The 11,340-nt window shown below is 56.0% G+C and overlaps 1 protein-coding gene across 2 annotated transcripts in view; it reads left to right on the forward strand.

Moving 5' to 3' along the window:
- Nucleotides 1-9,339, forward strand: part of DNMT1 (DNA (cytosine-5-)-methyltransferase 1) — a 60,728-nt gene extending 51,389 nt beyond the window's left edge. For both annotated transcript variants that reach the window (XM_011954870.1, XM_011954871.1), the window contains 12 exons: nt 483-675; nt 1,518-1,602; nt 1,795-1,923; nt 2,374-2,656; nt 2,884-3,025; nt 4,076-4,242; nt 4,657-4,834; nt 5,396-5,591; nt 6,437-6,603; nt 6,875-6,991; nt 8,401-8,491; nt 8,983-9,339. In XM_011954870.1, the coding sequence (XP_011810260.1) occupies nt 483-675; nt 1,518-1,602; nt 1,795-1,923; nt 2,374-2,656; nt 2,884-3,025; nt 4,076-4,242; nt 4,657-4,834; nt 5,396-5,591; nt 6,437-6,603; nt 6,875-6,991; nt 8,401-8,491; nt 8,983-9,017 (1,783 nt within the window). In that variant the 3' untranslated portion in view covers nt 9,018-9,339. The remainder of the gene's footprint in view (nt 1-482; nt 676-1,517; nt 1,603-1,794; nt 1,924-2,373; nt 2,657-2,883; nt 3,026-4,075; nt 4,243-4,656; nt 4,835-5,395; nt 5,592-6,436; nt 6,604-6,874; nt 6,992-8,400; nt 8,492-8,982) is intronic.
- The last annotated feature ends 2,001 nt before the right edge of the window (nt 9,340-11,340 follow it).

Consider the following 11,340-nt stretch of genomic DNA (forward strand, 5'->3'; position numbering starts at 1 on the left):
AGTGTGGGGAGGGGATATCTTTACCCTGCGGTTCCCTAACTGGGGGTGGGGGGGTCTTTACCCTGCGGTTCCCTAACTGGGGGGCGTCTTTACCCTGCAGTTCCCTAACTTGGGGGGGGGTCTTTACCCTGCGGTTCCCTAACTGGGGGAGTCTTTACCCTGTGGTTCCCTAACTAGGGGTGGGTCTTTACCCTGTGGTTCCCTAAATGGGGGGAGTCTACCTTGCAGTTCCCCAGTGTGGGGAGGGGATAGCTTTACCCTGCGGTTCCCTAACTGGCAAGGGTTCCTTACCCTGTGGTTCCCTAACTCAGGGGATCTTTACCTGGTCTCCCTAACTGGGGGTGTCTTTACCTGGTGGTTGCCTACCTGGGGGGGGGTCTTTACCCAGCAGTTCCCTGAGCACCCTAGGAACATGGTGCTGTTTAATTCGGCATAAGCTCACCACAAAGGAGAGCTCCTAACGAGGCCTCTCCCGCTCGCAGGCCTGAGAACACCCACAAGTCCACCCCGGCGAGCTACCACGCAGACATCAACCTGCTCTACTGGAGCGACGAGGAGGCTGTGGTGGACTTCAAGGCCGTGCAGGGCCGCTGCACCGTGGAGTATGGGGAGGACCTGCCCGAGTGCGTCCAGGTGTACTCCATGGGCGGCCCCAACCGCTTCTACTTCCTCGAGGTGGTGCCCCTGCTTGCTAGAGGGAAGGCTTCGGGGTCGAAGTTGTCCAGAAGGAGTCTGATGTCGGGTTATGCACAAGGCGGCTTGGCTGCAGGGTTTCAGCTTTTGTAAGAAGTGGGTGGTTGGCTGACGTGAAGCTGTTCTGCAGGAGCTTTACGGGGGTCTGGGCAGGGTTCTCCGGAGCACAAGTTGTATGAGATTCAAGTAGTTCCGGAGTTTAACACTCCTGGTTTTTAAAAAGCACGTCATTAGAAAACGTAACGTTTTAGTGTCTTGGTGCAACTGAATGTTGAGGACCGTGAGGCAGCCTCCACGAGCCTGACTGGTGTCTTAGTATGAGTTGGAGAAGGTACCCCTGCTCCTGGGTCCCTTGGGCCAGGCGCCCACGTCCAGGCCCAGCCCACATGCCCGTGCAGGTGGCCCTGGTTATGGAGAGGGCCCACTAGTCAGCTGATCAAGCTCATGGCTTGTAAATTGTTGGGGCTTAGCCTTTCCTTGTTGTTATCCTAAAACGATACATCCACGTTTTCCCAGGCTTGGATGACGATAGCTCAATTGGACAGCAGATTCTGTATAGCACTTTTTCCTGTTCTAGAATGAGTATTCCCAAGTGCACTCCAGTAGGCATTTCAATGTCAGCCAGATCGAATGTTAGTATTAATAAGATGGATTGTTTTAAGTTTCCATTGTGGCAAAGTCACACTACTCTTATTGGTGGCTAACTGACCATGCCCCACTGAGGGAGAAATTAAGTGGCTATGAAATTGCCTTCTTACTAGTCTGTGTTAGAGAGGGGACCAGTGCGCTTCTCTCCCAAACGATTGCAGTTCTCTCCTTTTCAGGCCTATAATGCGAAGAGTAAAAGCTTTGAAGATCCTCCCAACCATGCCCGTAGCCCTGGAAACAAAGGGAAGGGCAAGGGAAAAGGTACGTCATTGTATGAGTTTCTTTTCAAGTCATTCTTCTGTAACTTGGAGGCTGCCTGTGAATCCCTCAGTGTAAAACCACCTCTGGTGTTACCAACTCTGGGACAGCGAGACTGCCTGAATTAACAAGGCGCTTGAGAGGTGGGACTTGGACTCTGAGGATCAGGTTTAGCCTCTGGCCTCTCTCCCCCAGGGAAGGGCAAGCCCAAGTCCCAAGCCTGTGAGCCTAGCGAGCCAGAGATGGAGATCAAGCTGCCCAAGCTGCGGACCCTGGACGTGTTTTCTGGCTGCGGGGGGTTGTCGGAGGGATTCCACCAAGCAGGTGAGTGCCCATAGGCTCCATCTCTGAACACCTGGTGAGCCCAGACTGGGCAGGTGCTACCTGCAACGACTTCCAACCCCGGTCACCTTCCTGACTCAATCTCCTTCCAAGGCCAGGCACGGTGGCGCACGCCTGTAATCCCAGCACTTTGGGAGGCCAAGGTGGGAGGATCACGAGGTCAGGAGTTCGAGATCATCCTGACCAACATGGTGAAACCCTGTCTCTAATAAGAATACAAAAATTAGCTGGGCGTGGTGGCGGGCACCTGCAGTGTCCCAGCTTCTCGGGAGGCTGAGGTGGGAGAATCACTTGAACCTGGGAGGCTTGCAGTGAGCCGAGATCACGCCACTGCACTCCAGCCTGGGTGACAGAGCGAGACTCCGTCTCAAAAAAAAAAAAAACATCTCTTTCTGGAGAGTTGAAAGCATGGCTTCGACCTTGATCCGCCAGGCATCTCTGACACGCTGTGGGCCATCGAGATGTGGGACCCCGCGGCCCAGGCCTTCCGACTGAACAACCCCGGCTCCACGGTGTTCACAGAGGACTGCAACATACTGCTGAAGCTGGTCATGGCCGGGGAGACCACCAACTCCCGCGGCCAGCGGCTGCCCCAGAAGGGAGACGTGGAGATGCTGTGCGGTGGCCCGCCCTGCCAGGGCTTCAGTGGCATGAACCGCTTCAACTCACGCACCTACTCCAAGTTCAAAAACTCGTTGGTGGTCTCCTTCCTCAGGTAAACAGGTAGAAGCCCCCAGTGTTGACAGATGGCCTGGGGTTGTGCCGCGCGTCAGCGGTGGTCACTTTCACGCTGCACTGAGGCTTCTGCCCCCTGGAAAACCACAGCTCAGCTTTCAGTAGGGAGAGACTTTGATAACATTCACGAGGGGCTTCCGGCACAGTGGGTCGTTCCTCCCCTCTGTCTGTGGAGGTGACTCCTGCAGTCTCTCCTGCCCCCTACAGCTACTGCGACTACTACCGGCCCCGGTTCTTCCTCCTGGAGAATGTCAGGAACTTTGTCTCCTTCAAGCGTTCCATGGTCCTGAAGCTCACCCTCCGCTGCCTGGTCCGCATGGGCTATCAGTGCACCTTCGGCGTGCTGCAGGTGGGCCCCGGGGCCGGGGCGGGCAGGTGGATGTGGCCAGCACATGACCCGGCCGGCAGCCAACCGTCCCTTACTGAAAGCAGGGTTCAATGGCACAGGCCTGCCATCCAGGCAGCAGAGGCTGGCGTGGTGCTCTGTCCCACTGGCGGGGTCAGGGGAGATGCATGCTCAGCCGGCCCCCAGCAAGTCCACCTCTAGCATCTCTTGAGCTGTGTTCTCGAACATGCCGGGGAGGGCTGGCTACCAGGGGCTTCTCACCAGGTAGCTCCCGGTTCCTTTCCCTTGATGGGGAAGGGTGAGCAGCCCACCACGGAGCACCGCAGAGCGGTTGAGTCTGCATGAGGGAGGGGAAGTGAGGTGTGCAGAGACATGTGTAGGCAGCTGCTGTTCAATCGTTCTAAAAGACAGTTTTGCTCTGGGTGACTGCGCATACAAACCCCCACAGATGGCCGAGGGTTGCACTCCAGGTGGCTGTGTGTGCAGGGACAGGGGTGGACATGGTCTGTGGGGCCCAGGCCTTATCTGAAAAGCATCCCCCATCCTCTGTATCAGCTCAGCGATTGAGGGTATAACTAAAAATGAAGCAGCTATTCAGATGCTAGCACAGGATGTCTGCCTAAGTGGGCAAGCACTTGGCTACCCGGTCCCCTACTTCAGCCTCAGGGTGACTCAGGCTCAGCAGGCAAGACTTGTCACAGCCACATTCTCTGTCCTTGTAACCACAGCCATTAGGGAAGCGGCAGGGCTCCTGGTCTCCAATGTTGTTCTCCCTGAGTGCTAAGACCTCGGGGCCCTTGCAGTGCTTTTAGAGCTGGCTGGACTTGCCTGCAAGGTTTGCTCCCACCTTCCCCAGTGGTTGTCCCCTGGGCTCAGCTGCTTTTGTTCTTTATCTGCTCCAGCCTCCTCTGACCAGGAGCATGCCTGCTGGGGCGACTGGGGATTCCGCATCGGCCAGCCGCTCCCGAGTCAGGCTGCTGACCCCAGGCCTGGGTCTGGCCAGTCCAGTTGGGAGTGTCCCACTGATGGGGTGTCTGTCCTTCTCCCCCACAGGCCGGTCAGTACGGCGTGGCCCAGACGCGGAGGCGGGCCATCATCCTGGCCGCAGCCCCTGGAGAGAAGCTTCCCCTGTTCCCGGAGCCGCTGCACGTGTTTGCGCCCCGGGCCTGCCAGCTGAGTGTGGTGGTGGATGACAAGAAGTTCGTGAGCAACATAACCAGGTAGGTGGCCCCGGTCACTCCTCCACACACTGCCGAGCGGGCCTCCGTAGCTCATAGGGCCCGTGAGTGCTCCCTGGTGAGGTTTAGGGAGGAGAGGATGGTACGGCATCCAGCCTGCCACATGGCGCTCTGCCACCCCCCTTCTCCAATTCTGACCCTGCGTCATCTGCTTCCCTAGTAGATAGCGCAGGTAGAGTGGCTGGCCGCATGCTTGGCTGTGGTCGTCCACAAAGTCCACGCCATAACCCCGTCCCCTCTTCCAGATGGCATCCAGGCACACTGCCACTCGTGACCTCAGGCAGTGTGCTGTGACCTCTGGAGAAGGCCATGTGAGCAGGCAGGGGGCGGCACCTGTGACGAGGGGACAGCTGCTGTGTGCATGCCCAGAGGTGTCGACCTCCTGATCTGTTGCAGGTTGAGCTCAGGTCCTTTCCGGACCATCACGGTGCGAGACACAATGTCCGACCTGCCAGAGGTGCGGAATGGAGCTTCAGCGCTGGAGATCTCCTACAACGGGGAGCCTCAGTCCTGGTTCCAGAGGCAGCTCCGGGGCGCACAGTACCAGCCCATCCTCAGGGACCACATCTGTAAGGTATCGGCATCCCGACAGAGCAGCTCCTCCTCAAGGCCCAGCCTAGCAGCCTCATGGGAACAGTCAGAGCCTGCCCAAGGCTCAAGGGGGACATGGAATCTGATCCCAGGCTCCTCTTCCTGAGTCCTCAGCCCTTGCGTGACCCCTGGCCACTCTCCCATGGTCATGGGAAGTATCAGAGCTCCCGCACTCCTGGACTCAGACTCGGTCTGGAATGGTGTCAAGCCACTGCCCACCCACCACTGCCTTCCCCCCCTCGCTGCCTCTTCCTGCATGTTTTCCCAGGATGCCAAGACCAGCCCTTTCACCATCCCCTGGCACCACTCCCCTTCCCCCACCCTAAAGACTCAGCTTAGATTCCCACGCTGTTCCACCCCTGTGCTGCCTCAGGTCTCTGCCGTGGCCTTGAGCCAAGTGCAACATCCCCGACTGTCTCTTTCCCGATGGGCGTGAGCCCCAGGGGGCTTCCTGGTCACCGTGGTGTTCCCAGCACCCAGCCCACCATGGATGCTCAGATGCTGCTTACACAAGGTGACAGCTGGGTCCCCCACACTCTTTCAGGACATGAGCGCATTGGTGGCCGCCCGCATGCGGCACATCCCCTTGGCCCCCGGCTCAGACTGGCGCGATCTGCCGAACATTGAGGTGCGGCTCTCGGACGGCACCATGGCCAGGAAGCTGCGGTATACCCACCATGACAGGAAGAACGGCCGCAGCAGCTCTGGGGCCCTCCGTGGGGTCTGCTCCTGCGTGGAAGGTGGGGCCTGTAGGTCGTGGTTCCCGATGGGCTGAGGGGAAGGAAGGCAGAGCCCTGGGGCTTTGACCTATGAACCTGGAGGCCAGGGCAGGGCACAGACACACCAAGCCCCCAGAGAAGGTAGCTGCTGACCATGTTAAGTAGTAAAAGCAGGCTGGGTTGGTGGCCACACCTATAATATCAGCACTTTGGGAAGCACTTTAAGGCGGGAGGATCGCTTGAGCCTGGGAGGTTGAGGCTGTAGAGAGCTGTGATTGTGCCATTGCACTCCAGCCTGGGAGACAGAGTGAGACCCTGTCTCTAAAAAGAATGAATGAATAAATGAATGAATGAATGAATAGATAGATAAAATAAAATAATAAAATAAATGAAACAGGTCAGGCACAGTGGCTCAACCTCTAATCCCAGCACTTTGGGAGGCCGAGGCAGGCAGATCACTTGAGGTCAGGAGCTCGAGATCAGCCTGACCCAACATGGTGAAACCCCGTCTTTACTAAAATTACACAAATTAGCTGGGCGTGGTATCACACGCCTGTAATCCCAGCTATTTGGGAGGCTGAGGCAGGAGAATAGCTTGAACCCCATAGGCAGAGGTTGCAGTGAGCCAAGATCATACCATTGCACTCTAGCCTGGGCAACACAGCCAGACTCTGTCTCAAAAAAATATATAGTAATAATAACAAAAACAGTGCCCAGAGAATGAGGATTGTTGGCTGCTCCACCCCGGCGGTCCCCTTGCGCAGGAGGTGCCATCTCTGCCTCCCAAAGCTCTAAGAGCCACTGTCCCCCGTCCCAAGCCTATACCCCACCCATAACTGCAGCCTCATCACTGTCCTCTCTTCCAGCCGGCAAAGCCTGTGACCCCGCAGCCAGGCAGTTCAACACCCTCATCCCCTGGTGCCTGCCCCACACCGGGAACCGGCACAACCACTGGGCTGGCCTCTATGGAAGGCTCGAGTGGGACGGCTTCTTCAGCACAACCGTCACCAACCCCGAGCCCATGGGCAAGCAGGTAGGTGGGGAGGGGGTGTCCAAGGGCCTGAGTCAGGCCCTGTACTTGGAGGCCCAATTGGGTGGAGATGTGGGCTTAGCCAACCAGAGGACAGCACCCCAGGACCCCAGGCACCTGGCCTCCTCTGCCTCCTGCCCCCTCCGTGTCCATGGGACAGGCTCGTAGGCCAAGGCCACGGCCGGACGCTGCCAGGTTGCCATTTCCCTCCCTGTCCCCCACCGTGACCTGGCCTGGGTGCTACTACCCTCACCTGCTGCGCCTCTTGCCCCAGGGCCGCGTGCTGCACCCCGAGCAGCACCGCGTGGTGAGCGTGCGGGAGTGCGCCCGCTCCCAGGGCTTCCCCGACACCTACCGGCTCTTCGGCAACATCCTGGACAAGCACCGGCAGGTCAGTGGGGCAGTGCCCACGGGGTCTGGACAGGAAGGAGGCTTCTGTGCCTGTCACTGGGTGGGACTGGGGCCAGCACAGTCACTTCCGACACCTGCTGGCTGCCGGGTAGCCCCAGCACTCGCAGTAGGACGATGGCCCACAGGAGGGACAGGGCTGAGACATCCGAGTCAGGCTGTATCCCTACGCTGGTTCCTTACTGTTTGTCTTTGAGTCAGAGATTGAGCCAGAAGGACAGTCCGTCACACTAAGGGAGCAGGCTAAAACCCACGGTGGCGACAGCTCACTCGCTGTAGGTTCAAATGAACTAGCACCTTAATTCCTACCTGCTTCTCAGGTGTCAGGTTGACTTAACAAATTAGTCTGTGAGTTAGTCTTAGTTAAGTGTATTTTCATCAACACAGGGCACGTGCATAGCTTAAAAACCAGTGTCCAGGGTTCTTGTGAAAACCATGTTTCGCTCCTCCTGCCGAATCTGGTTCTCAGGAAGCAGCCACTTTTTTTTTTTTTTAAGATGAAGCTTTGCTCTTTCGCCCACGCTGGAGTGAAGTGGCGTGATCTCAGCTCACCACAACCTACACCCCCCTGGTTTCAAGTGATTCTCCTGCCTCAGACTCCCGAGTAGCTGGGATTACAGTTGCCTGCCAACACACCTGGCTAATTTTGGTATTTTTAGTAGAGACGGGGTTTCACCACGTTGGCCAGGCTGGTCCCGAACTCTTGACCTCAGGTGATCCGCCTGCCTCGGCCTCCCAAAGTGCTGGGATTATAGGCATGCGCCTCCACGCTGGCCAGGGAAGCAGCCACTCTTAGCTGGGAGTGAAACGTGTCTAGGTAGCCCATTTGTCTTTTTTTTTTTTTTCCTGAGATAGAGTCTCACTCTGTCGCCCAGGCTGGAGTGCAGTGACATCATCTCTGCTCACTGCAACCTCCACCTCCCGAGTTCAAGCGATTCTGCTGTCTCAGCCTCCCGTGTAGCTGGGATTACAGACATGTGCCACCATGCCCGGCTAGTTTTTGTACTTTTAGTAGACGAGGTTTCGCCATACTGGCCAGGCTGGTCTTGAACTCCTGGCCTCAACTAATCCATCTGCCTTGGCTTCCCAAAGTGCTGGGATTACAGGCGTGAGCCACCGCGCCCAGCCCCATGGGTCTTTGTCTCAAGTCTTTCCGAAGCTCTTCAAAGGCCCAGTGAACTATGGCTGTGGGGTGGGACGATGGGCCAGTTGGAGGATCCGAGGACCTTGTGCTGGAAGGGCTTTGGGCCCATGTGAGCAGGACCAGAACCCCTCCCCAAGGGGCGCAATGCTCAGGTTGTCCTGCATCTGAGCAGGGGCTGGCAGTACACCTGACCCCGGGCCTCGGGCCTGGCCATCCACATCAGGCATTGCCCTTCTCCCCTCCCGCAGGTGGGCAACGCTGTGCCACCGCCCCTGGCCAAAGCCATTGGCTTGGAGATCAAGCTCTGTATGTTGGCCAAAGCCCGAGAGAGTGCCTCAGGTATGGTGGGGTGGGCCGGGCTTCCTCTGGGGCCTGACTGCCCTCTGGGGGTACATGCAGGGGCAGCTGCCGGCCACTGCTCTGGGCTGTTGGACTCATGTGGGTCACCCATCTTTCTGAAGGGGCTGCTGTGAGGATTGACTTGCACATGTCGAGTGCTTAGAGCAGGCGCGCTGCACACAGCAGGCCTTTGGTCAGGTTGGCTGCTGGGCTGGCCCTGGGGCCATTTCCCTCACTCCTGTTCAGTGAGTCTGGCTCAGCAGACACCTGCCTCAGCTGTTCACTCGAGCCTCTGGGTCTAGAACCCCCTGGGACCGTTTGAGGAGTGTTCAGTCTCCATGAATGTTCCCTTAGCACTCTGCCGCTTATTGGGTCCGCTGTTACATCAGTACGTTAACATTTCCTGATGGTCCATGTCTGTTAGTCACCTGTCATGTAGCGTGATACCGTGCGTGTTCCCCAGAGTGACTTTTCCTTTTATTTCCCTTCAGCTAAAATAAAGGAGGAGGAAGCTGCTAAGGACTAGTTCTGCCCTCCCGTCACCCCTGTTTCTGGCACCAGGAATCCCCAACATGCACTGATGTTGTGTTTTTAACATGTCAATCTGTCCGTTCACATGTGTGGTACATGGTGTTTGTGGCCTTGGCTGACATGAAGCTGTTGTGTGAGGTTCGCTTATCAACTAATGATTTAGTGATCAAATTGTGCAGTACTTTGTGCATTCTGGATTTTAAAAGTTTTTTATTATGCATTATATCAAATCTACCACTGTATGAGTGGAAATTAAGACTTTATGTAGTTTTTATATGTTGTAATATTTCTTCAAATAAATCTCTCCTATAAACCACCCTGGGTGGGGACTCGTGATTTACACGGGGCTTCTGGCTGAGGCCAGACAGGAACAAGCTCCTCCACACGGAAGGCGACCCACATGGAGTTTGAAGCTAGCACGTGTTTGAAGCTAGACACTCCGTGTGTCTCTTTGTTCAGAACTGAGTCACATGAGTTGATCCCCATGACATGCAAATGGAACTTGCTAGTGTAGCTTCCAGGAAAGCCTTTTAAAGGAAGTCTTGGCTAGCCTTCCCCATGGCTGGTAGCCCTTCTTTGGTCTGAAGTAGGTTGTGATGCCTGGCAGTAGAGCAGCCATCCTGTGACCATGAGGCAGAGCTCTGTGCAGCGACTGGTGGAACAAGGAGAGAGAAGTCACCACTGAGCTGCCCTTGGAGGTCCGGCCTCCCTATCCTGAAGCAAAACCCCCTCTTTAGTTGGGTTTTTTTCTTTTCAAAGGTTTTCTGTTTTTTTTTTTTTTTTTTTTGAGACAGGGTCTTGCTCTGTTGCTCAGACTGTAGTGTAGTGGGGCAGTCTTGGTTCAGCGTAACCTCTGCCTCCTGGATTCAAGAAATTGTCTTGCCTCAGCCTCCCGAGTAGCCGGGATTGCAGGCGCCCATCACCACGCCCAGCTAATTTTTGTATTTTTAGTAGAGATGATGTTTCACCATGTTGGCCAGGCTGTTCTTAAAATCCTGATGTGATCCACCCACCTGGGCCTCGTAAAGTGCTGTTACAAGTGTGACCCACTGCACCCAGCCTCCCATTAGCTTTTTTTTTTTTTTTGGAGACAGTCTCACTCTGTCGCCCAGGCTGGAGTGCAGCGGCGTGATCTTGGCTCACTGCAAGCTCCGCCTCCCGGGTTCACGCCATTCTCCTGCCTCAGCTTCCCGAGTAGCTGGGACTACAGGTGCCCACCACCACGTCCGGCTAATTTTTTTGTATTTTCAGTAGAGACGGGGTTTCACCGTGTTAGCCAGGATGGTCTCTATCTCCTGACCTCGTGATCCACCCGCCTCGGCCTCCCAAAGTGCTGGGATTACAGGCATGAGCCACCGTGCCCGGCAGCTTTTTTTTTTTTTTTTGAGACAGTTTCGTTCTTGTTACCTAGGCTGGAGTGCGGTGGCACGATCTCTGCTCACTGCAACCTCCGCCTCCCGGGTTCATGATTCTCCTGCCTCAGCCTCCCAAGTAGCTGGGGTTACAGGCGTGCGCCACCACACCCAGCTAATTTTTGTATTTTTAGTAGAGACGGGGTTTCACCGTGTTAGCCAGGATGGTCTCTATCTCCTGACCTCGTGATCCACCCGCCTCGGCCTCCCAAAGTGCTGGGATTACAGGCATGAGCCACCGTGCCCGGCAGCTTTTTTTTTTTTTTTTGAGACAGTTTCGTTCTTGTTACCTAGGCTGGAGTGCGGTGGCACGATCTCTGCTCACTGCAACCTCCGCCTCCCGGGTTCATGATTCTCCTGCCTCAGCCTCCCAAGTAGCTGGGGTTACAGGCGTGCGCCACCACACCCAGCTAATCTTATATTTTTGGTAGAGATAGGGTTTCTCCATGTTGGTCAGGGTGATCTCAAACTCCCTACCTCAGGTGATCCGCCTGCCTCAGCCTCCCAAAGTGCTGTGATTGTAGGTATGAGCCACCATGCCTGGCCAGCATTTTTTAATAGTGACATGACACTTCTGTGTGTCCAGTGGCCACTGGATGTACCCCTTCTCTGTGGTGGCCACATGACTGTCTTTGCTGGGAGATCCCTGGGCATTTGGGATGACTGCCCCAGCTCAGTCATCCTGGCTCATGTCTGTGCCATACAGAGACCTCCCAGTTTTAGGAAGTCAATTTATTTCTATTTGTCACTCTTAGTTTTTTGTAGCCTGTTTATTTTTGAGATGGATTCTCACTCTGTCGCCCAGGCTGGAGTGCAGTGGCATGATCTCGGCTCACTGCAACCTCCGCCTCCCGGGTTTAACCCTCCTTCCTTAGCCTCCCAAGTAGCGGGGATTGAGTAGCTGGG

Source organism: Colobus angolensis, unplaced genomic scaffold, assembly GCF_000951035.1.
Source record: "Colobus angolensis palliatus isolate OR3802 unplaced genomic scaffold, Cang.pa_1.0 Scaffold39, whole genome shotgun sequence".
In the NCBI taxonomy this organism is placed as follows: domain Eukaryota; kingdom Metazoa; phylum Chordata; class Mammalia; order Primates; family Cercopithecidae; genus Colobus; species Colobus angolensis.